General features: G+C 40.7%; 1 protein-coding gene across 1 annotated transcript; it reads right to left on the bottom strand.

The window, feature by feature from the left end:
- Positions 1 to 24,090: 24,090 nt before the first annotated feature.
- On the bottom strand, positions 24,091 to 25,323 carry LOC122790360 (4-galactosyl-N-acetylglucosaminide 3-alpha-L-fucosyltransferase 9-like). Its single transcript, XM_044057876.1, has one exon. The coding sequence runs from the start codon at positions 25,317 to 25,319 to the stop codon at positions 24,249 to 24,251; it is 1,071 nt and encodes a 356-aa protein (XP_043913811.1). The 5' UTR covers positions 25,320 to 25,323; the 3' UTR covers positions 24,091 to 24,248.
- Positions 25,324 to 25,708: the final 385 nt, after the last annotated feature.

The raw sequence follows: 25,708 nt of genomic DNA on the forward strand, positions 1-25,708 counted from the left end.
ATAATAGAGTTGGTTTATTTTTGTTTGACTCATAATTTTTTTGAATTTAATAATGACCTTTACAAGCAAAAAAAGGAACAGCTATGGGGGCTGCCTTTGCCCCCATGTATGCTAATTTGTGTATGGGTCTTTTTGAAAATTAATATATCTATAGAAATCGATTTTTTCATGACTACGTTATTAGATATTTGTGATACATTGATGATTTTAATCTTTATCTGTGAAGGTGGTTCAGAACTGGTATCTTGTTTTATTGATATGTTACATAATAATAGATTTGTTTTACAATTTGATGGTCTTAAGATGGGAACATGTATTCCTTTTTTGGATGTGGTGCTTAGTATCAATCATGGTACTGAATTATTTACTTCTGTATATAGAAAGTTTAGTTATGGTACACAGTATGTACATGGTGATAATTGTCACCCTTCCCATACTATTTCAGCACTCCTGTTTGGGGAGATGCTTAGGATTGCTAGATTATGCAACAACATTGATGATTTTAAATGGGAAATAGGAACTACTGTAAGTATGTTCAATAGTAGGGGCTATAATTATACCCTTCTTGAAAAGAATTGGAATAAATGATGTAATGTTTTAACTACAGGGCATCATTGTAGTGACAGATATGTTGTAGCCCCTTCAATTATTGGGAATAGAGATGGTAAGGAGATGATTTATTTTGTGACTACTTATGGATGTTTTAGTGATGTAGTCATAGAACAGGTAAAATATCATTGGAAATATTTATGTTCGTTGAAAAATGTTGTTCCCTGGTTAAATGCTAATTTAGGTATTTCCTATAGACGGGGGAGAAAAATTCATAATTTTCTAGTTAAAGGTAGATTTTGTTTGCCAACTAATAATATATTATGTAATTTTTATCTGGTAGGAACTACTTGTTGCAATAAGTGTAAAGCATGTAAATTTATAGTTAAAAGTTGTCCTACTATAAATAATATTCCATTTCAAACTTGGAATAACTTTTCTTGTGATACTGTGGGTGTAGTGTATGCTCTTAAATGCCCTTGTAACCTATTTTATATAGGAGAAACAAAGAGGCCTTTAAAGTAAGATTGTTGGAGCATGCTAGAGACATTTACAATCACAAATTAGAGAGTTCTATTGCAACACATTTTTATGAATTTCATAACAGTAATAATGAAGAGTTGCAGGGTACTATTTTAGAGAAAATAAATGTGTCAGTATATGACAACAATAATCTTAAAAGACTGCTTCAGTTTAAGGAAGCACTATATATTCTTAAGTTTAACACGCTTTCCCCATGTGGGTTAAATGAAGAGCTAAATTGAAGGTTCATAGGTTAGTACTAGGCTAACTGCCCTTACGAGCCATTGTAAGCCTAGACAATTATCCCTTGTGAGACTCAAACCCTGCACCTTCTGTTTGTAAGGCAAACATCTTAACCGTTAGGCCACCCTCCCACCCTAAGGTTGTTGATCTAATTGTTTGATTACTCAATGTGTTATGTTTTATAGTATTTAAATAACTTTTTTAGATGCTTTTTTTTTACTCCTTGAAGGCTTTTTAGCCGAGACGTCAGAGAGAAAAGTTTTTGTCTGTAATAATAAATTAATTGCGGTATTTGTGGCTGGTCGTATTTTATTTTCTTATTTCTGGTTTGTGCTTATGCACTGTCAGACAAGTAGTCTGTGCTTTTGATTTATTTTTGGAATTTTTTTTTCTTTTTGGGAACAAAACCGTAAACATTCTATAACTTGGTGTGCTGTTTTTATATACACACACACACACACACACACACAGACACACAGTTACTTATTTATTTCAGCTTGATAACCGGGGAATTCCACTGTGCCGCAAAGAGCCCATTTTCAGTAGACACCCAGGGAGAAAAGCTCCATTGAACAGTTACAGAGAAACAATATATACGATCAATTTTTTTAGAGAAAATACAGTGCGATATGATAAAATAGATATGGTAACATAAGATAAATGGACAGAGAAATGCAGCATACAATACAATAAAATTAATGTGATAAACATATTTTGATAAATACAAATAAGAATACATGTGAAAAAAATGTTTTTTTTTTGCAAGTTAGGACAAGAGTTTGAGTAAGAGAGAGGAGTGGGTGCAGTAGGTGACTGTCCCATTAGGGTATAATGGGGTGATTCTTCATAGGTTGGTACTAGGCTATTGGCCCTAGGGCCTATACAAGCTTAGCCATAACAATTCCCTGGCTATTTCTTCCCACAGTACTTACTTCCCTGGACCCCATTTAGAAGTGCGACTGACGTGATCCCCAGGGTGAATTTCCCATCTCCCATCCAAACAACAAGGTCCTTTTGAAGAGAGCCAGAGGTGCTCTGCTTGACATGTATGGGCAGTCTATTCCAGAGTATGGGGAGTCTCTGGGGTCAGGAACCTATCCCTCCAGCATGTTTTGTTCATTGTGATGACAAGGTTTAGATCCCTGGAGCGTGTGACTCTGAGGGATCAGGATTTCTTTACGTGTAGCATGTCCAGTAGCTCTGGGTTTGACATGGCCTTGTATGTTAAGCAGAGATCGCCTCTGAGTAGACCGCATGCAAAAGAGTATAGGTGGAGTTTTTTTAGACGGTCAGCACAGGGCATCTGCTTTAGGCCTGTGATTCTTTTAGTGAGGTATTTCTGCGGCCTTTCCAGTTGTTGCAGATGTCTTGAGAGGTACATACCAAATGGGGCGTTGTATTCTATAATGGGTCTAATGAGGGATGAGTACAGTGGGACAATGACCTCCTTTTTTCTGGATGAAAAGCCCTTAGTGATGAGGTGTGCCACATAGAAGGATTTCCTGACTGTTGTGACAATGTGGTTATTGAAGGTGAGACCACTGTCCACCTGTGTCCCTAAGTCTCTTATCACACTTTCGGTGATTAGTGTACTGACACTTATGTGGTAATTCATAGGTACATGTTTTTTCCCAAAGGGGATAACTATACATTTCTTGGCATTGAGCTTGAGCCCATGGCTCTGGCACCAAACATCTGGTTCTGTAAGGCCCTTTTGTAGAGTATCCACATCATTTGGGGATTCAATAATGGCTCCCAGTTTGCAGTCATCTGCGAACTTTGTTAGCCAGAGTCCCTTAGTGTTGACCTGTATTTCAGAGAAGTAGATGCCAAACAAGGTCCCAGGACTGAACCCTGAGTTACTCCACTTGTCACTTGTCTGGAGCTGGATTTGGAGTCGGCTACTTTTACAGTGTGGGTTCTGTCAGTAAGCCAGTTGGCAACCTATCGAGTGACGTAGGGAGTAATGCCCAGCTTAGTAATTTATCTATGATTCCATAGTGGGGGGGGTGGTATCGAACACCTTGGCGAGGTCCAGATAGGCTGTGTGGACCACCTTACCCTTGTCCATGGCTCTGGAGACTGATTCGAAGAAGTCAATCAGGTTCAGGAGACAAGATCGGCCCTTCACGAACACAAACTGCACGGGGTCCAGTGTTAGAAGGTTGCCAATGTCTTTGTTTATAAGTTCCATGGTAATACATTCCATTTCCTTGGAGATCAGGCTCGTCAGACTGATGGGGCGGTAGTTCCCAGGATCCAAGGTGATCCCCCCTTGTGGAGTGGGATAACTGTAGTTGTGTGCCATTCAGTGGGAACAAAGCCTGAGGTGAGGCTATGATTAAACATGACAATTAGGTGAGGTGCCAGTTCATTTTGTAGTTCATGTAGTACACAGCCTGGGATGTCGTCTGGTCCCATGAATGCTGTATTCTTAGCTTTGGAGAGTATGTTTTTTTACCTGTATGGCCATTATTACTGGAATTTGGTAGTCTTTTGGTATTGAAATGGTCCCTTTAGGGGGTGAGGGGGGGTGAAGTTTGCATTGAATCGATCTGCCAGGATAGTGACAATATCTTTGGGATCAGTATATTTAATGCCATTCTGTTGTAGCTCAGACCAGATCTGAGCATTGACATTTAGATTCTTGACATAGCTATAGAATGCCTTGTGGGTGTATTTGGAATCCTTGGCAATTTTATTTTTGTAACTAGCTTTGGAGGATTTTATGAGGGATCTCAGCTTCTTACTGAATTAGTAGTAATTGTAGCAGAGGGCGGAGAGGTTAATGGGCTACAGGGGGAATTTTCTGTTGGGGAGTGGGGTGGGCATATTATAGTAGTAAGATTGGAGAACAAGAGAGATTTAAATTTGGTGAGGTTGGGGGTACTGCGAAGAGTGGGAGAGAGTTCCATAGTTTAGAAATGGAGCAGGAAAGTAGGAAGTGGCCATGGGATCGAGAGGGTTTGTAGTCGGTTTTGGTTTTCTGATCTGAGGGAGCAATTAGGGCTTAATGCAGTAGAGAGAGAGAGAGGGGCAGCTGGTAGGTTTATTGATGAGCTTGTGGGTATTAGTGAGTTTAAGCAAGGTCAGATAACTGGGAAGTTTGAGCCACCGTAGAGTATGGAGAGAGTGGCAGTGGTGGGAGGAGTTTTTTGAGTTGTTAGCAAATTTGCTTATTTTATTATAGCATGAGCTGAGTTTGTTTTGTAGACTGAGTTGGAGATTGCTTAGCGAGGGGGTTGCCATACATAAGAGAGGGGAGAAGGTAGGAGGAAGCTAGGGTTTTTTCTGGTGGAGGGGGAGAGGTAGCAGTTGTGTCTGTATAGAAGTCCTAGTTTTGGTGGGTTTTTAATGGTGGACTGAATATGGGTGTCAAATTTTAGATGTTCGTCAATGATGACACCAAGCAGCTTGTTATTAGAAATGATTTCAATTGGGATGTTATCATTGCTGAGTATTAAGAAAGAGTTATTGTCGATTGGGAAGTTTCTAGAGGGGGAAAAGATCATCAGTTTAATTTTATTAGCATAAGGGCAAGGTGGTTATTTTTCATCCAGGATTCTGTTTTGGAGAAGGCTGACTGAGTTTTTAGAAGTAGGTTGGAGGGAGTCTAAGCAGTGCAGATGATTACTTCATCTGCATATTGGATTACTGATGAGTCAGGGATGGCGTGGTGAAAGCTATTAATAAATATATCAAAGAGTAGTAGTCTGAGAACTGAACCTTGTGGGACCCCGGTGGGGGTGTGTAGGAAGGGGAAGGTTGAGGCTTTCCATTGAATGGCTTGTTGACATTCTGAGAGGTAGCTTGAGAACCAGGCTAAGGTGAAGGTGGAGAGGTTGAGAGACGAGAGTTGAGTTAAGAGTAAAGGGTGAGAGACAGTGTCAAAAGCTTTGGAGAGTCTCGAGCTTGATTTAAGGTTTTGAGAAAGGATAGGAGGGCAGTCATGGTACTGTGGCCAGGACAGAAGCCATGTTGAGTATGGGTAAGAAGGTTGTTTTGAGTAAGATATGACATGAGTTGAGTATAGATACATTTCTCCAGGATATTAGAAAGAGGGGAAATGATAGCTATGGGTCTGAAATTGTAGGTGTTTGTGTTTTTGCCAGTTTTGTGTAGTGGAATGATGTATGCATGGTGCCAGATGGAGGGGATATATGCTTCTTGGATGGCTCTATTGATTAAGATGGAAATGGGATAGGCTACTGTCAGCAGCTAATTTTAGGAAGGTTGTTGGGAGATTGTCAGGAGCATTCAGACTAGGTTTTAGTTGGAGGAGTAGTTTTTTTGTAGTACATGTCGGGATGGGTTCAAGGTTGAAGGGGGGGTGTAAGTGGTTGATGGGGTTAGGGGGGCTAGAGGAGTTGATGCTGGGGAGAAGAGGAGGACAGTTTGGCTATGCAGTCTATGAAGAAGGAATTAAATTGAGTGTCAGTGTCCAGGTCAGTAAGGTTTGGGTTTGGGCAGGGGATTCTCTTTGTTACCAGGGTAGAGGATCTCTGGTTGTATGCTTTTTTATAGAGTTACAAAGTTGTTTGAATTCTAGTAGGTAGTTGGGTAGTTTTTTTTTTTTTTTTTTAGGTTGCAGGTTTTATCTCTTTGTAGCATGGTAAGTTTGGTTTCTTTGGGCAGCCAGGGGGAGGCATTAGCTTTGATTCATTTGATTCTTATAGGGCATGGTTGTTGAGTGTGTTTATCAGTGTCATTGAAGTAGGTAGTGGCACTGTTGAAGGACAGAGTTCTTAAGGGGGACTATTCAGTAAGTTGTAGACATTCAGAGAAAGTTAGAGGGTTGAAAAGGGAGAGATTGCATGTGTGTATGTAGTGGTGTTGCTGCTGGAGAGGGTGACAGTCAGCAAAAGCTGGAAGGTGGTCACTGAGGGGGGTCTGAAAGGATTCCTGAGTTTGAGATAAGGTTGGGATGGGATGTAAGAATCCAGTCAATGATGGTGCCAGAGGACCCGTCCTTATTTGGCCTGGTAGGGGAGTTTATAAGCTGGCTAAAATTGAAGAGATTGACTGATTGAGATGGGGCTAGTGAATTTATTGAGGACCAGTTTATGTTTATGTCACCTAGGATGTAGGTTTCATTTTTTATGTTGGAAGAAAACCAGGAGAGAATATCTTTCTAGTATAGGGGTGTTGTTACCAGGGGTTTATATAGGGCAGCTATACATATGGCTCTGTTATTGTTTAGTTTTAGTAGAACAGTAGTAATTTCAGCATTGCTAAAGTTAGGGATGGGATTGGTGTAAGGAGTTATGGTATAGGAGGAAGAGAAGATTTTAGCTACACCTCCACCTTTTTTCTTAACTCTATCATTATGAATAATTTGGTAGCCAGGTGGGAGGATTTTGTTGTCCTTTATGGAGGGTTTAAGCCAGGTCTCTGAGATGGCAGTTATGTCGGGATGGTTATGGTGAAGCTAGGCATGGAGGTTAGGGATTTTATTTCTTAGGCTATGGGCATTGAAAGTGGCAAGACATACAAATTTAGGTGTGTGTGTGTGTGTCTGTGTGCATGTGTGTGTGTGTTGGGGGTAGAAACTGGAGGTGTTGGTCCTGGGTTAGGGTGAATGTCACCAGACAGTGACAGAGTACTGTGATGGAGGATAATTATGATGTGGTTTAGTGTTATTGTGGAGTATGAGTGTAGGAATGGGAGAGATTTGGTGGAGTGAGTGTTTGGGGGTATGTAGTGAGTATGTAGGATGGGCAGTATTGTATGTCTGAATAGTAGGGATAGGTTGAGTAGGTAGAGTTTGTGTGTTATGGCAGAGAAAGGTGGTGTTGCAGGCAGGTTGTATGGTAGATGTGGAGTGTGTAGGGGATGTATAGTTGGGATGAGGTAGTTGAGTGAGATAGTTAAGTGAGGTAAGAATGGTTATTAAGAGCAGGAAAAGGTATGGGGGGTAGACATATTGTAATGGTGGATGGAAAGTATGAAAGGAAGTTGTGCTAGGTGGGAGTGGTAATGTTTAATTGGTGGTTTGGAGAGATGGGTGGGCTTTTGTTTGAAATAAATGTACAGGTAGTGGGGGTGTGTGGGAATTGGGGGCAGGGTAGGGGAGCAGAGAGAGCTTAAGCATAGCAAGGGAGAATGGAGTGGGGCAGAACCAGGATTCCAGAGATTTCAAGAAAAAACAATCTATCAGTAAGTAAAAAAACTTCCTCTACTTGTATAATGCATTGGATTATATTGTTAGTGCCATGAATAGTGTGATTATAGGAAGTGGGATGGAAAAGAGCAAGTAGAGTGCTTTTAGGTGTGCTCAGGAGTCAGAGCACTACTACAGGCTAAATGTGGACTGAGTGCCAATTAGAATGTGCTGTAGCAATAGATTAGAAGTAAACAGTAGAGTTAGGGGCTAAGGGTGAATTAAGGTAACTAGTATGGGTATTAGGGCATCTGCGTCTGATGTGAATGCCTCAGCAGACCAGCAAGGTAAGTTAAACTGAGCTACTGAAGGGTGAGTCAAATAGAGATTAAACAAACAGGAGCACTTTGCCTGGGGTATATACAATAATTTTAAGACTGGCAGGACAGTCGGTGCAATGCAAGGAATTGTTGTTAGTTGCTCTGGTATCAGCTGGTTGGTAGGTAGTTCTGTATGCAAGTAAGAAAAAGGGCTTAGTTGCTGAAAAAAAAGAGAAAAATAAATATACATTAGGGGGAAGCTGGTAGAGTCAGGGAAGCAGCAGGGGATGTGGAAGGCACAGCGGGGGAGCTGCATGGGGAGGAAAATGAGTGGACGTGTGTGGAATAGTGAGGGAGAGGTAGAGTGGCAGTGAGATACAGGATAGAAGGTCAGTGTAGTACTTACTAAAGTTATGCCTGGATGCTGCAGAAAGCAATGGAAAATAATCACATAAAAAATCTCAGTGTACAGTTCACGATGATAAACTCAACTACTATTTTTAGCAAAAGGACAAATACAATTAAATGTTAGCATTCAATTAATTATACTATTACAACTAATACAATAAGTACTAAAATGTGCAGGTAAAAACTCTTGTAGAATACATGATGCTATTACTATGTTTATATACACAGTATTGCATGAGGGGAGACTAATTCTCCCAGATGGAATCAGTTAAGGAACACAAAGTATAGGCAGGTTGTAAACATGTGTAATAGCAGTCGTGCACCTCCAGTCTAAACATTAATATTTGAAATCAGACAGGACAGACCACACACACATAAACATTTGTGTGTGCGCAAGTGTATTTATCCTAATAACGACAATTAATAATTGACAATGATAAATTCATTTATTTGAAAAGAAGTGGGGATATTTTATATATTTCACTACAACACTACTTATAATTTATCAAAATTCTATGAACATCTTCAGTCATGGCAACTAAGCAAGATATTCAGAAAAGGAAAAAGAACTAACATTGTACACACAAAAGGAAGACACAAAACCACCAAAACAATTTGCATATATCAAACCAATAGAAATTAATTTTGTAAAAAGTTGCAATGAAAAGCTACATTAAAGAAATAAAGATAAAAAACTAACTGCTAACTGCCAACTGGTAAACTGCATTACCAACAAAATGGACCCATACCTAAATATTTGCACTTACAATATTAAGCAAAATGAAGCAGAATTAAGTGGTTGCTTCATTCAGCTGTTTTTTCAGGTAAAAGTGAACTGAGAAAGAATGAAGAGAAGGTGCCTGTGATATAGCAGAAGTATCATGAGAGGCACCTCATGACTGTGGGAATCCCAAGGATCATGAGAGACACCTTGCAGCTCCCAAGGATCATGAGAGGCACCTCATGGCTATGAGGCTCCCAAGGATCACAAGAGGCACCTCTTGGCTGTGGGGCTCCCAAGGATCATGAGAGGCACCATGATACTGTGGGGCTCCCAAGGATCACAAAAAGCACCTTGTGGCTGTTGGGCTCTCAAGGATCACGAGAGGCACCTATTGGCTGTGTGGTCCCATCTGACAAAAAACAACTGATGATCAATTATGCCACTCCAGAAAATTAATTCAGATGGTACTAGTTGTGTGGCAACAATGAAGCTTCAGGTAATGCCTGAAGATGATTTAAGTAAGCTTCTGAAAGAGCAGTATAAGCCAGTGTCAAAAATGGAGCAGACAGTGTAGGAGATGTTAAGGAATAAATGTAGTTAATTAATCGAACTGTATAAATTAGCAGAAGTTGTACAGTTTGGAACACAAAGCAATAAGGCATAATTTGTGTTTCAAGGGTATTTGGGAGTCAAAGAAGAGTCTGACTTTCTGCAATTTTAAAAAACATAAGATGGCACATTGGAATGTTTCTCAAATTTGATGTTAGGCATTGGGAAAGCTTACAGGTTGCTGCTGATTATGGCAGACAATGCTTATGGCTGACCACAAGTAAGTCTGGTTCCATTTATCAGCTGACATGACAGAAACCATGTTTTGTCAACATTTTGGTAGCCTTTGAAGAGGAGAATGGTGGAGGGACGGCCTGTAATGGTGGATCATGATTTTTTGTAGTTTACTTTGCAAAGCATACTGCTGTTCTTTGATATTGCAGAATCAATGCAAATTATGATATAATACTTTCATAATATTTCAAAACAATTTTAACCTACAAAACTATTCATGTTAGATGGGAAATACCAGTGCAACATTGTGTTCTTTAGTGTTTGGTATAAGACAACTCCATTTGCTCACATGTAGGTCAAATAGCTTTTATGAAATTAATGCAGTTATGAAAAATATAGCTAATAGTCATAACCACTTTACCAAGAAAGCATTTTATCTCAGAATAACTCACCATGATTTATTGTTTTTAACTAACACCCCAATCTTAAATAAAACACCCTAACATGACAGCATCACACTCCATTTTTGCATTATTGATATATACATGGAAAGGATCTACTTCAAAATCCCGATGCTCATATAACTGATGTTCATTAACAAGAGATGAAAATTGCGAAAGATGAAATACCTGATCGGTGAAATTTTCCCTGGGTAAGTAAACACTTGCCCAAACATAAATGAAACACACACCTAGGTAAGTAAAACTCACCTAGGTGGGGGCATTTGCTCCCCACACCCCCCATTGTGGGGAGTTGCACCCCACACCCCCCTAACTATATATACCAACTCCGGGATTGCACTGCAGTGGTGAAAAGGGCATATTGGGCAAGTGTTTACTTACACTGGGAAAATTTCACTGTTCAGGTATTTCATCTTTCATTATTTTCAACTTGTGTAAATGAATGTCGGTTATATGGGTGTCAGGATTTTGAAGTAAGCCAGCATGGAAAATATCTCATGTTGTTCATAACTTTTTGCAAACACTACTTAATAACTCCAGTTTGTAGGTCCCATGCATGCATATCAAATCATGTCAGCTTGTAGATGTCATCTTGCTGGCTTAGTTTTAGGTATGCATCTGTACCAGGTCATCAGAAATTAGACTTTGAAAACATTGATGAATATAGTTGTTTCGGTAGTACAGGGAAGGCTCCTGTAAAGACAAGTATACTCTTACAGGACCCACAGGAACTCTGCTTTCATGATGAGTATACTCTTGTAGGAAGTAATGAGTTAAGATGCCTGCCTTCTCTAACCTTTTTCTTAGTTTCTCCACTCCATGCATGGGATTATCACCTTTTGTAACAATGTTCTCCTACCCATGACACCTACCAACTACAGCTGCTAGTTTTCTTTACATTTTGGGAATGATAACTACATTGTTTTTGCACTTAGTTTGTGACCTTTCTACTAGTTCTACTGAGAGACATTTCCTTACTAATTCCTGTATTCTTTATGGTTTTATTGCAACCTTTTTCCCTGGAATAGCCCTGCCATGATTTTGAACTGGATTTATTATGTTGGGCAGTTCTGAAAACACTTTTTGCTCCCTAACAGAAAATTCCTTGGTTCTTGATTCTGTGGGTTAGATAGGGTATCATTTACCTGAATTACAGAGATATTGGTCAGTTTTCTTTCTACAGATGTCTGGGCTTCTTTCTTTGGTTTCAGAATGGAGATAAAGTATATCTGTCCTGCCCTTTTCATACAATTTTAACTCTGTAGTTTATTTCATTCAGTTTTTCTACTATTTCTAATGGGTTTTGTCATTAGGAGTTAAGACCAGATTACTTACCTGAGACACAAAGTCCAACTGTTTATCACCATAGATGGCCAACAATGGTGGCAGTGGCATACCTGATGGATGGACATTAGTATACAAGCTGGGCTTTGGTCTTGGATGGATTAAGTTTCAGTTAATATGAATATGTTTAATCAGGAACAGATTCCAAGCAGTCTTATATAGTGGTAAAATATGGCACTGCACTCGGGCAGAAGGAAAGTTACAGCTTTATGTCACCAGCATATAACTGACACCCTTTCTTGTAGTGATTTCCCTCATGAACAACAAGTATAGTGTAAATAACACAGGAGCCAACATTGAGGTATACTAAACTGTAAGGCGTTTGTGAGTGATAAATTTAAGCCAGACAATACATACTGTGCATGGCCAGAAAGGTGGACTCTAAACCAGTTTAGAACTGTATCAATGATATGAAAATACTGATGCAGGAACTCAATCAGGATCCCATAATCCACCGTATAGAAAGCTGCAGAGATACTGAGTAGGATCAGGATAAAGTATTTTCTCAGAACCTCACTATTAGGAGATCATTTATAATTCTTAAGAGATATGTCTACCAAAATGACATGGAGCCAACAGTTTAAGAAACATTAGATGGGAACACAGCTGTGCATAAATCATTCTCTTAATAAACTTATCAATAGATAGAAAGTTTGAGACTGGTTGGTAATTGTGGAAAATGTTCAATCCAATAGTTTTTTTTTATCACCATTAAAATGGCTGGAGATTTTCCATAATCCAGGAGTAATGAACAATGTGACCCATTAATGGGTCAAGCATCACAAGATACATTTTAACCAGTCCCATAGGTCCTGGGTCTACACCACACCCAGATGAATGCATAGCCACAACGTGAACCATTAATGGGTCATGCATCACAAGATGCATTTTAACCAGTCCCATAGGTCTTGGCTCTACATCACACCCAGATGAATGCATAGCCACAATGTGAACCATTAATGGGTCATGCATCACAAGATACATTTTAACCAGTCCCATAGGTCCTGGGTCTACACCACACCCAGATGAATGCATAGCCACAATGTGAACCATTAATGGGTCATGCATCACAAGATACATTTTAACCAGTCCCATAGGTCCTGGGTCTACACCACACCCAGATGAATGCATAGCCACAATGTGACCCATTAATGGGTCATGCATCACAAGATACATTTTAACCAGTCCCATTGGTCCTGGCTCTACATCACAGATGAATGCATAGCCACAATGTGAACCATTAATGGGTCATGCATCACAAGATACATTTTAATCAGTCCCATAGGTCCTGGCTCTACATCACACCCAGATGAATGCATAGCCACAATGTGAACCATTAATGGGTCATGCATCACAAGATACATTTTAACCAGTCCCATAGGTCCTGGGTCTACACCACACCCAGATGAATGCATAGCCACAATGTGAACCATTAATGGGTCATGCATCACAAGATACATTTTAACCAGTCCCATAGGTCCTGGCTCTACATCACACCCAGATGAATGCATAGCCACAATGTGAACCATTAATGGGTCATGCATCACATGATACATTTTAACCAGTCCCATAGGTCCTGGGTCTACACCACACCCAGATGAATGCATAGCCACAATGTGAACCATTAATGGGTCATGCATCACAAGATACATTTTAACCAGTCCCATAGGTCCTGAGTCTACACCACACCCAGATGAATGCATAGCCACAATGTGACCCATTTATGGGTCATGCATCACAAGATACATTTTAACCAGTCCCATTGGTCCTGGCTCTACATCACAGATGAATGCATAGCCACAATGTGAACCATTAATGGGTCATGCATCACAAGATACATTTTAATCAGTCCCATAGGTCCTGGCTCTACATCACACCCAGATGAATGCATAGCCACAATGTGAACCATTAATGGGTCATGCATCACAAGATACATTTTAACCAGTTCCATAGGTCCTGGGTCTACACCACACCCAGATGAATGCATAGCCACAATGTGAACCATTAATGGGTCATGCATCACAAGATACATTTTAACCAGTCCCATAGGTCCTGGGTCTACACCACACCCAGATGAATGCATAGCCACAATGTGACCCATTAATGGGTCATGCATCACAAGATACATTTTAATCAGTCCCATAGGTCCTGGATCTACATCACAGATGAATGCATAGCCAAAAGCCTGGTCATGAAACTGTCATAATCAACATAGTCAAACTCAGCTCAACACCAGTCCAATTTGTAAGACTCAAGCAACTGAAACTCTGTAAATTATGGCATGCTATGCTGCATAACCTACTACCAACACGAAACACTCTGCTCAAGTGAGTAATTTCTGCCAAGATGTCATTCGTGAGAAAAGAGATTCTCTTTTTAGAGCCCTCAGACAGGTAACGAGAATAATGCGAACCTAGAATAATCCTACCTTCAAACAGTCTTGTTTATTTCCAAATTCTTGCTAACCTTTGCTCCTGCCCATGTAATGACCATAGTTCACAGTCAAACTATAGGTCATGAAACAATACAGGCCAAAAGCATGCCCTCAATTTATTTATTTATTTATTTGCAGTTGCTTTACCAGGATGGTCCATTGGGCTGAGATTAGCCCGTTTTCAATGGAGTCCTGGGAAGAAAAGCTCCAAAGATACAAAATCTTTAATAAACAAGCACTAAGAATATAATGAATATAATAAACAATGTTTGTACAGTAATGAAAGTACAATTGCAAGCATGAATTTAGATACAAATTAAAAGGAATAACAATCATAAGTATCACTTACAGAAAGTTGGTTCATACACTGGTAACAGAAATAAAATAGGGAAAAAATGGTTGTTGGATAATTTAGAAGTATGTGAGCTCCTACTGAGAGAACGGCCGTGTTTAGGATGTAGTTAAGCAGGAGCAGAACAGTAACAATCCCAGTGGGCTGCCAGGTGTGAGTGAAGCAAGGTTTTAAAGGAGGAGCAACTGCTAGTGGAATGGATGAGAGAGGCGTGCTAGAGAAAATGATAGTATAAGCTTACCAGGTGGGTAGGCAGGTTTATGTAATTCCATAAGATTTTGAGTCTGGTTTTGTATGTTTGGATCAATGGAGTGTCTGATTCTAGTGGATTTGCAATAACTTGACTGTAAGCCAGAGAAACCCATGTGGCTTGTCAGCACTGACTTTCCATCTCGAACACAAGGTCTGTAGAATCAACCAAGTCAGCTACACTGCCTAGTTTATTTTTAATACACTCTGCATTACATAACACAGCCCCAGGCCACTTGTGAGTGGAACAGGTCCTAGTCATCATGTCACTGTGGCAGAGTTTTCCCAGGTACTGGAATAAGACAAAGAAAACCCTAATCCAGAGTTTGTTGTCCCCTTGAGTCCCTTGACTTCCCTTGAGGAGGTTCCTTTGCTTACCAGTGGGAGTGGGAAGCATTGAGCTGCCTGTTGGTCCAGTTTTGTGAGGTTTCAGCCAGCAACTTGTAGTTTATTGGTCGTTTTGGGCCAGTTCCTAGCTTCTTTCAGCCCCCTGATATAAAAAACGCTAAACGTGCGTTTTTTGGCTTGTACCTACTCAGCACAAGATCCTCGTGGTGGCCAGCAGAGTAATCCAAGCTTCAGAGAGCTGAAAAAGTGACTTTACCTGATATAAGTATTTTTTTGTGGCTTTCCACTTCTATTTATCTTGCTACTGTATTTTCGCCTGTTTGCTGATACATTGCTACTGTTTTATTCTGCATTTATTCTGATATTGCACTTGTTTCTCAGTTTGTTACTTTAAATATCTGTAACTGTTGCAAATTGTTTGTGTAGGCTGTGATAGCCGATTTATAGCATTTATAAGTGTTTACTGTATCTGTTCTGCTTGTCTCTTGAAAAAAAAAAAAAAATATCTCTTGTTTTCCCGCCTTGCTAAGCTAGATTAGTCCAGTTTCAGAGCTTGCTGATCCCTGGACTTTGTTTGCAGTTCCTGTTACTGATTCTTTACCAAATTTGGAAAGGAGGAGGTTCCTTTGCTTACCAGTGGGAGTGGGAAGCATTGAGCTGCCTGTTGGTCCAGTTTTGTGAGGTTTCAGCCAGCAACTTGTAGTTTATTGGTCGTTTTGGGCCAGTTCTAGCTTCTTTCAGCCCCTGATATAAAAACGCTAAGCGTTTTTGGCTTGTACCTACTCAGCACAAGATCCTCGTGGTGGCCAGCAGAGTAATCCAAGCTTCAGAGAGCTGAAAAAGCGACTTTACCTGATATAAGTATTTTTTGTGGCTTTCCACTTCTATTTATCTTGCTACTGTATTTTCGCCTGTTTGCTGATACATTGCTACTGTTTTATTCTGCATTTATTCTGATATTGCACTTGTTTCTCAGTTTGTTACTTTAAATATCTGTAACTGTTGCAAATTGTTTGTGTAGGCTGTGATAGCCGATTTATAGCATTTATAAGTGTTTACTGTATCTGTTCTGCTTGTCTCTTGAAAAAAAAAAAAAAATATCTCTTGTTTTCCCGCCTTGCTAAGCTAGATTAGTCCAGTTTCAGAGCTTGCTGATCCCTGGACTTTGTTTGCAGTTCCTGTTACTGATTCTTTACCTAATTTGGAAAGGAGGAGGTTCCTTTGCTTACCAGTGGGAGTGGGAAGCATTGAGCTGCCTGTTGGTCCAGTTTTGTGAGGTTTCAGCCAGCAACTTGTAGTTTATTGGTCGTTTTGGGCCAGTTCCTAGCTTCTTTCAGCCCCTGATATAAAAAACACTAAACACGCGTTTTTTGGCTTGTACCTACTCAGCACAAGATCCTCGTGGTGGCCAGCAGAGTAATCCAAGCTTCAGAGAGCTGAAAAGCGACTTTACCTGATATAAGTATTTTTTGTGGCTTTCCACTTCTATTTATCTTGCTACTGTATTTTCGCCTGTTTGCTGATACATTGCTACTGTTTTATTCTGCATTTATTCTGATATTGCACTTGTTTCTCAGTTTGTTACTTTAAATATCTGTAACTGTTGCAAATTGTTTGTGTAGGCTGTGATAGCCGATTTATAGCATTTATAAGTGTTTACTGTATCTGTTCTGCTTGTCTCTTGAAAAAAAAAAAATATCTCTTGTTTTCCCGCCTTGCTAAGCTAGATTAGTCCAGTTTCAGAGCTTGCTGATCCCTGGACTTTGTTTGCAGTTCCTGTTACTGATTCTTTACCTAATTTGGAAAGGAGGAGGTTCCTTTGCTTACCAGTGGGAGTGGGAAGCATTGAGCTGCCTGTTGGTCCAGTTTTGTGAGGTTTCAGCCAGCAACTTGTAGTTTATTGGTCGTTTTGGGCCAGTTCCTAGCTTCTTTCAGCCCGCTGATATAAAACGCTAAGCGTTTCTTGTGAGTTCTTGTGAGCTGCTACTGTTGCACACTAGGGCAGCGCGGTTAAGCAGATTTAAACTATTAGGGCTACCTAAATTACACTCTTCAAATTTTCCCTTAAAACTACCTTCCTCGAACTATACTACTGATCTAATCAGCGTATCCTATAACTAAAAAGATCATCTCTACTTGACTCCAAGTAGACTATTCTCTATCTGTTAAACCTAGCACTTGCTCCTACAGTACTTATTACCTTGATACGGCACTCTTGTCATAGATAGTACCCCAAAAGGCAAACCCCATTTCTGTCACCCACGTCCCCCGGAATCTTTTTCAAAGTTTTTGTCTATTCCTTCTAGCATGTCGACGGATCAGTTGCTAGTGTCCTCTCCTGCTCAGCTGGTGAACCTGCGAATTTTGAGGCAATGTTACAATTGTCTCATGTACACAGACAACCCTCTCCTCCTCCCACAAAACACAAATACATGCGAGAGATGCAACTATACGGCCAAACTGGAGGCTGAGCTCTCTCAACATAGGACTGGCAAGACCAGTCAGGAGGAGAAGGTTACCACACACACTATAGACCCAGTCTCACATAGTACCATCACAACCTCAAATCATACACATAAACACACAAAGACATACTCGGAGGCTCTGAACAAAAATCTACCAAAACAGCAGAGGCCACCTAAGCAGACACCCAAACAACCACCACCTCAGAACACAGCACCTGCAACACATAGACCTCACAGTCAGAGTGTCAAACAGTCACAGCCCTTAAGGCCAAACACAATGCCAGACACACTAGTCATTGGTGACTCCATAGTCAGACACACTGACGTTCCGCTCACCAGACTGAGTAAGGAGAAGGTCACAGTAAGCTGCCTGTCGGGCTAGAATCCGCCACAACGCAAGCACTCAGGTCTCTCAACAGCAGGTACAAATATGACTCAGTCATTGTCCATGCTGGTGTGAACGACCTGAGAGTACCTCCTTGGACTACATGAAAAGAGACATTGAGGAGCTCTCTGATTATGTAGCCCAGGCAGGTATGACCCTGACCTTGAGCAGTATCCTACCTTCACCAAGAATGATGCCACAATACAGAGATAAGATGATCAGCTTTAACAATTGGCTTAACCACTGGTGTCATTCAAAGGGGATCCAGTGTCTGTCTGCCTGGGATGACATGCTGGACAAGCCACGCTGCTCAAGGGACGGCTTGCACCTGTCACCCTGGGATTCGGATATTGGCAAAGGCTCTTGCCACCCCATAGTGCCTTTTTAGGCAAGGCTCAAATTCTAAACCTACCACCCTAGAACACAAAAAGGAAAAAACTAAGGGTAATGCTGCTCAATGCCAGAAGTCTAAATCTCAAAATGCACGCACTCGAGGCCCTTCTCAATATGGAGAACATCGATGTCTGTGCTGTGACAGAAACCTGGTTCAAGGCTCCTGAGAGCACCCCAGCACTATCAGGTTTTACCTCATATCATGCGTTCCGGCCCCAAAATCCGGACAATACCAAGAAAGGAGGGGTATCCATATTCATCAAGGACACCCACACCTCAAGACTGGTGGCAACGCACGATGCATCGGAGACCATCCAGGTGCAATTAACCATAGGCAAGACTGCTCTGCAAATTGTAGCATGTTACAGGCCACCCTCACAAACTCAGGAACCTCACATGGCCTTCCTGAAAACACTAGAGGGATAAATGTATCACCAAACACCATCATACTAGGTGACTTCAATTACCCCAATATAGACTGGGAACACTACTCAAGCCCAAACACCCTAGCCCAAAAGTTCCTGGAATTCATAAACTCAAATGCCATGGAACAACTAGTCACCATCCCACAAGAGGAGATAACATACTTGATCTCATCATCACGAACATGGGAGCACAATGTTCAACACGGAAGTATACCCCTCACTGGTGAGATCAGATCACAAACTAATCTCGCTGGAGGTCCTCATCCCACCCCACCTGAAATAAAAAGACCACAGTAAAAACTTCTCAAAGCCGACTTCACACTTCTAAAGACTAGTGTGGTCTCCTTTAAGGCCCCGAGCAGTGGAAAACAGTACTCAAGCCGCTGAATCACTCACAAATGCCTTCTACCAGCACCTGCAGGACTGCATGGATAAGGCAATCCCAAGCAAAACAAAGACTCTCTGTACCAAAGGCAAGCGTCCACTCTGGTGGACCCCAGCCATAAACAAACTCTACAACAAAGGAGAAAGCTACTACAAGATAGAGCAAAATCCTTAAAAGGTAAGACACCCTTGATCACTATAAGTAAAAACTAAGAGCTCTCATAAAATCATCCAAAGCAAATTTTGAGAGAAAAATAGCTAAAGACTCAAAAGACAATCATAAGGCATTCTTTAGCTATGTTAGAAACCTGGGAGGAAACTCCCAGATATGCTCAGAACTAGTCAAAAATGATGTGAAGATTACTGATCCTACAGACATTGCCAACATACTGGCTGACAGGTTCAGTGCAAACTTCTCCCCAAAAGGAGAGATATCTACACCAAACGATTGCAGCCACGCAAACATTTCCAACGCCCAAGTTAAAACTGCTCTCTCAAAAGCCAAAAACACAGCATCCATGGGACCCGACGGTGTCCCCGGCTGTGTGCTCCACGAACTCAATGAGGAATTAAACCCACAACTAGGACAGCTATTTAATCAAAGTCTTACCTCTGGATATGTACCCAGGAGTGGCGCACTGCAACTGTGGTCCCACTTCACAAAGGCGGTGCTTCCACCGACCCTGGAAATTACCGCCTATTAGCTTGACAAGCCTTATCTGCAAAGCCATGGAGAGGATCATAATGGACCTCATAAATAAAGACATAGGGAATTTGCAGACCTTGGATCCAACCCAGTTTGGCTTTGTCAAAGGCAGATCATGCCTTTTAAACTTGGTTGACTTTTGAAACAGTCACCAAAGCCATTGATGAGGAAAGGCAGTCCATACAGCCTACCTGGATCTGGCGAAGGCCTTGATACAATACCTCACTCGGGTATCATTGAAAAACTCAGCAGCTTAAATGTTAACCCATACATCACAAGATGGGTTGCAAACTGGCTGAGTGACAGAACCCACAGGGTCAGAGTTGCTGGTGCCATGTCAGACTCAAAGCCTGTCACAAGTGGTGTACCACAGGGCTCAGTCCTGGGCCCACTCTTGTTTGGCATCTACTTTTCCAAGTACAAGCAAACACAGGAGGGTTATGGCTGACAAAGTTCGCAGATGACTGCAAACTGGGCCATAGTAGAAAACACATCTGACACAGATATCCTTCAGAAGGGTCTCACAGAAACGGAAAACTGGTGCCAGAGCCATGGCCTAAAGTTAAATGCCAAAAAATGCATAGTCATACCCTTCGGGAAAAACAAGGTTACCCTAGCTACCAAATAGGTGGCAATCCACTGAGCACAGAAGAAGTTATCAGGGACTTGGGGACCCAGGTTGATTGTAGTCTGTCATTCGACACCCATGTAGCTAAAGTAGTTAGGAAGACCTTCTACATTGCCCACCTTATCATGAAGGGATTCTCATCTAGATCAAGGGAGGTCATGGTCTCCCTTTACTCATCACTCATCAGACCAATGATTGAGTACAATGCCCCATTCGGAATGTATCTGACCCGACACTTGCAGCAGCTGGAGAGACCACAAAAGTTCCTCACCAAAGGATAAAGGGTCTCAAAATCTGTCCTATGCTGCCCGACTGAAAGAACTCCAGCTCTATTCAGTCGCACCGCTTGCTCAGAGGTGACCTTTGCCTAACATACAAGGCCATGTCAAACCCAGATTTGATGAATATGCTTCACCTCAAAAGATCTAGATCCACCAGAGCCACAAGGGCGGGAGACTTAAACCTCGACACGGCTATTAATAGGACGTGCTGGAGGGATAGATTCATCACCCAAAGACTCCCTATGCTGTGGAACAAAATCCCGGTATATGTGAGGCAGAGCACCTCGCTGGCCTTGTTCAAGAGAAATCTTGACCAATGGATGGGAGATCGCAAATATACCCCAGGGATTACCTCAGTGTCACTGCTCGACAGAGGCACAGCAAAATAATGGGTATAGTTCCCCATACTTAAGGGGTGGCGTAAGCCACAAAACGATGGGCTAGGCTTGTAAATGCCCTCGGGCAGATAGCCTAGTATGAACCTATGAACCTATGAACCTAGTCTCAATAAAGCAGACGTGGCAGGTGGATTGACAACTCTAAATTGTCTATATCTATGGACACACACGGGTGTATGTGTGTGTGTTTGTGAATGCGCACGAGAGTCTTCTGTTCCCTACTTGCCTGGTAAACTTTGTGGATGGAGGCATTTATTCACGGAGTCCCTGTAACAGTCAGATGCACACAACAAGATTGAATGGAAAAATGAGGAGGGAAGACACAGTCAACAAAATGTGAACAAATAAATAAGGACATTGGCTTTTTTTTTTTGTACCAAGAACCTTGCTGAGGAGAAGCCACTCAAACCTGGTTATCTTATGCATTCAATCCTTACTTGATGAGCAGCTAGATCAAACTGCTGGTTATCTTAAAAAATGACTTCAGTTTTCAGTCATGCATCAGTTATTTATTTATCCAAATGGGTGGGTAGCCTAGTCCAAGGACCCTTTTTAGTCCCCACACAAGGTTGTTATCCATATAGCTTTTTCATGCTCTTATGTAACCCTGCTGATTCTACTGTAATTTAGATAATCACAGAATTCAACATTCACTAAATGTACAGGAGTCTAATCAAATGAGAAATAAAAGTGATACACATCTGTGATGATACACTTTGGGTAGAGGCATCACTCCCTTTTTCTGCAGTTCAGAAACATCCAATTAAAAGAGTGGACCAATGTACAATTTAAATACACTAGCATTATGGGAATATTATAATAAAGATATGCATCTTTGTTTAGTCTGGGATTTGTTTCTTCAAACTTTATTGAACATATTTTATATAACAGGAATGCATTCATAAAGCCAAATGTCCAAAACACTGAAAAGAATTATGCGGAATGAAAAACACTGAAACATCAGCCAAAAAGAGACACAAAACATTTTATGTGGGGTGCAACTCCCTGTACCCCCAGCTAACTAGATATACCAACTCTGCGACTCCACTACAGGGAAAATGGTAAATTCCCTGCCCATACTGTACCCCTGCCCGTACTGTACCACAATCTCATCTGCTTTTTGTATTTCAGCATTTCTCATTCAACGTAATAAACATTTAGTATTTCAGCCATTCGACCCCCATATAGCAAATGTGTTATCAACAACATAAATCTATTCAAACCAAAACAATTCAAATGTATAATATGGTTAGACCAGTGTATAATTTTAACCACTCTTGTGATATGCAATGTACAAAGGCAAACCACTGGTTTTAAGAGGTGAAATGTCAGAGGTATTGCTCTACTGTTTATTGGAAAGATCTCTGTTAGTCCTAACAGCTGAGTGCCCTAGTGAGATAATGCACTATGATGTGGTTGACAGGGTCCTGGGTACAAGATTTGGCAGGGTTGGAAGTACAACTGGCATATACATTCTCTTGCATAAAATTAAGAGCTAGACATTCTCATGTGAGGGACACTTTAAGTGGGTAACTGGTATATTGACAGAATACTTTAAGTGGATTTCTGGAATCATGACAAAGTGACATAGATGGCTGTTTAATGTCTGATTGGTATTACCAAATAATGATATCTTGGAAGACAGAGAGGGCAAGAGGAAGGGATAAATTGACAAACTGAATATGGAAAGCAATTTCAATGTCATGTAGAGTCAGTTACTGTTTGTCTTTTTGCAGTGAACATATTCAGTGTAATTTATTTGCTCTTTAGCAGAACCAGATACTGTGTTCTAAAACAGGTTGGGCTTTCTCAAAGTTGCAGGATTTTGATGTCACGTGCTTTCTTACCCTGGCATCACACAAAATACTTAGTGGGTGAATACTGCTTATTTGCAAAGCCAGCAACACACAATGGGATAAATGCTGATACAAGCAACACAGTGATACCTGGTACTGGATATTGTCTGAGGTACACGTGAAGTCCACTGACATACTGCTGAACAATGGACTGTCATCTCAACTACAATACTAAAAAAATCCTCTACAGCTTCTTGCCTTCAGTAGTTTTAAGAGAAGATTGTACAAAAAATGAAGTTAGTGACTTTAACACAAATACAGTCAGGGACTTCAGAATGGCCTGTTCTGTTTGGAACAGATACACTTGTGTCACATTTTCATTGCTGCCCATGACACAGGAAACACAGGAAAGCTGGCTAGGCACCATGGCTGACAGAAGTGTGTGTGTGAAAGACAGAGAGAGAGAGAGAGACAGAGTGAAAGAGGGAGTGTGAGACAGAGAGGCAAATATAATATGAGAAGATACAGGGTAGAATCCAAGCCAGCCTCTTACCTACCATGACTAAGGACATTATTTAACCTTTAAATGAAGGATCATCCTCTGTTACTGTGACCGAAAATGTTACTAATGATTTCCTGCTTATGCTGGAAATGGAAAATGGTCAGAAGGTAGAACGCTGGGATTGAGATTAATTACTTTAATGCTAACTTGTTTAAATGAGGTGTTTTGATGCCTATGGATATTGTTAGATCAATTATGTACTAAGTTATTCAGTAAGGTAGCTATTTAAACTGTACAAAACGTAGCAGAAAATTACTAGCAGATTATGTTTGTAACACAAGATTCCTAAAGTCAGTCATATGTTCTGGAGAAAATACATTCTTTATTCTGTAATACTGCCTTATTTGTTCATGACTGTCAATATAAATACAAGAAACAAAGCACATTTTTTAACAGCTTGGGGGCTAGGGAGAGGGGGATGGAAGTGAGTGACAGTCGCTGGCTTGCTCAGTCTGGAAAGAGGGAGGGAGTTGGTTCTGGCTCCCCACTTTGGTGATGCTATTCAATGTTCCATCTGCAAAACATAGACCTGCCAAGCACATACTGTTCTGTGTACTAATTGGGAAATTCAATGTGCCGACTGCTGAATTGTGCTTCCCACATTAGGCAGCAATGAGTGGTGCTCATATGACCACAGCAGGAAGGATAAAACTACACAGGGGAGGGTAGGATGCTTCGCTGTATTGGAATGCTGACCTGCTTTCTACCACCTGACTCTTGCTGCAGATCATCACAGGATCATAGAATCATGGGAGACGTAAATGAATGCACTGATTACACACCAGGGCAGCAATTAATGGGTCATATGACTTCTGCCTAGCCAGGGGATGCTTTGGCTTTTGCCCCCCATGTAATGAATTGTCCGGTGGGGTAAAGCTAGTGTTATCAGATAGGTCCACTGGAAGACCAAGAAACAATAGGAAGAAAACACATTTTGTGGATGCATAACCTAAAACTGGGATTATTATGCAAGTGACTACAACCATAATTAAGACCTAAACCATCTTGCAAGGTCTTTCACTGTCTTATAGTCACTCATTATTTTGACTGCATTGCAGGCTTTGCAAAAATAATTGGCATCATTAAATGGTTTTGGCACAAAGTGTTGTCTCCATGCAAAGTACTTCCTGTATTTCTTCTCATCTTTATCTAGTTCTAGTAGATATTTGGCCATTTGTTCTGCTGTACCAAAGTCATCAGTGTGAATGAAAGAGTCTGGCGGAATGAAGTGTTCATAGTTTTCTCTAGAAGGACCTAAAACTACAGGCACAGCTCCAGATTCAAATGCATTTTTCCACAGTTTCTCAGTGATATAATCTGTGTGAATAGAATTCTCAAATGAAAGATAAAATTTATACTGAGAAATAGTAGAAAACAGCAATTTCTGATCAAGTGATTGATGGCTTGTTCCATAGAGGTCAATATTTATAAACTTCCTTAACTCTTCATAGTACTGAACTCTTCTGGAATTTGGATTCCAGTTGCTAATAACCCAGGCAACTAATTTATCCTTCTTAGGAACTGAATAATTTTTCAGCTCCTTTGTCATCTCCAGGACACCATAGGGGGCAAAAATATCAGAGTCCCTTCTATATGTCATAGTCAGATTAAATAAGTTGTTCATAAGTTCCAGGTTTGGGCTGTGACTTGGTGACTCATTGTTGAACCATATCCAACGTTGGAGCAGTGGACGTTCTCCTTCAGGTAGATATTTCATGCTGTGACAGACATTTTGGTGGTGAATAACCACAGCATTTGCTTGGGGGTATAAATTTCTGTCATCCGTGAAGTAACATCCAGTGATGTTAAACCACACATCACATTTGTCAGTCGTAAAGCGTTTTCCAAATGGCCAGTTCCACACAAGGATCATCACTGATTTATTAACATTCTGTTTTTTCACTGATATAACCTGCTCTGTTGCTCTGTTATAGTTAAAATATTCACTGGAAAATGTTATTAAACTTAAACGATTCCAGTTGAAATTTACAAAAATGCAAACTGCAAAACTAAGTTGAAGAAAGATAATGATTAAAACTGATCTGCATGTAAGATCCATTTGAACACCTAGAAAATAAAATAAAACAATGTCATCTAGGATTCAGAAACATTATTTAGTCACATGTATACTGTAACATCAGGCATACATCTAGCTTATTTTTTCAATTATAAAACTGCAGTAGATGATAGTCTAAAAGCTGGCAGAGAATCTTATAAACAAGAAATGACTAAGGCTGGAGTTTACAGACAAACTGCATAGTAAGCGAGAGCATTTAGTGAGGCTTTCAAATCAATTCACAAGGTATTGCTGATTCACAGAACATAGTTGCACACCTGCCTGCATTTGCACAGAGCACTATGCAACACATCTAATAGAGTGCCTAAATAGACTTAAAAGACAGCATTCAGTGCATAGGGCGACGTAAATTCTTACAGAGTATAGAGCCC

Source organism: Protopterus annectens, chromosome 16.part0, assembly GCF_019279795.1.
Source record: "Protopterus annectens isolate FY-2018-M chromosome 16.part0, PAN1.0, whole genome shotgun sequence".
NCBI lineage: Eukaryota > Metazoa > Chordata > Ceratodontiformes > Protopteridae > Protopterus > Protopterus annectens.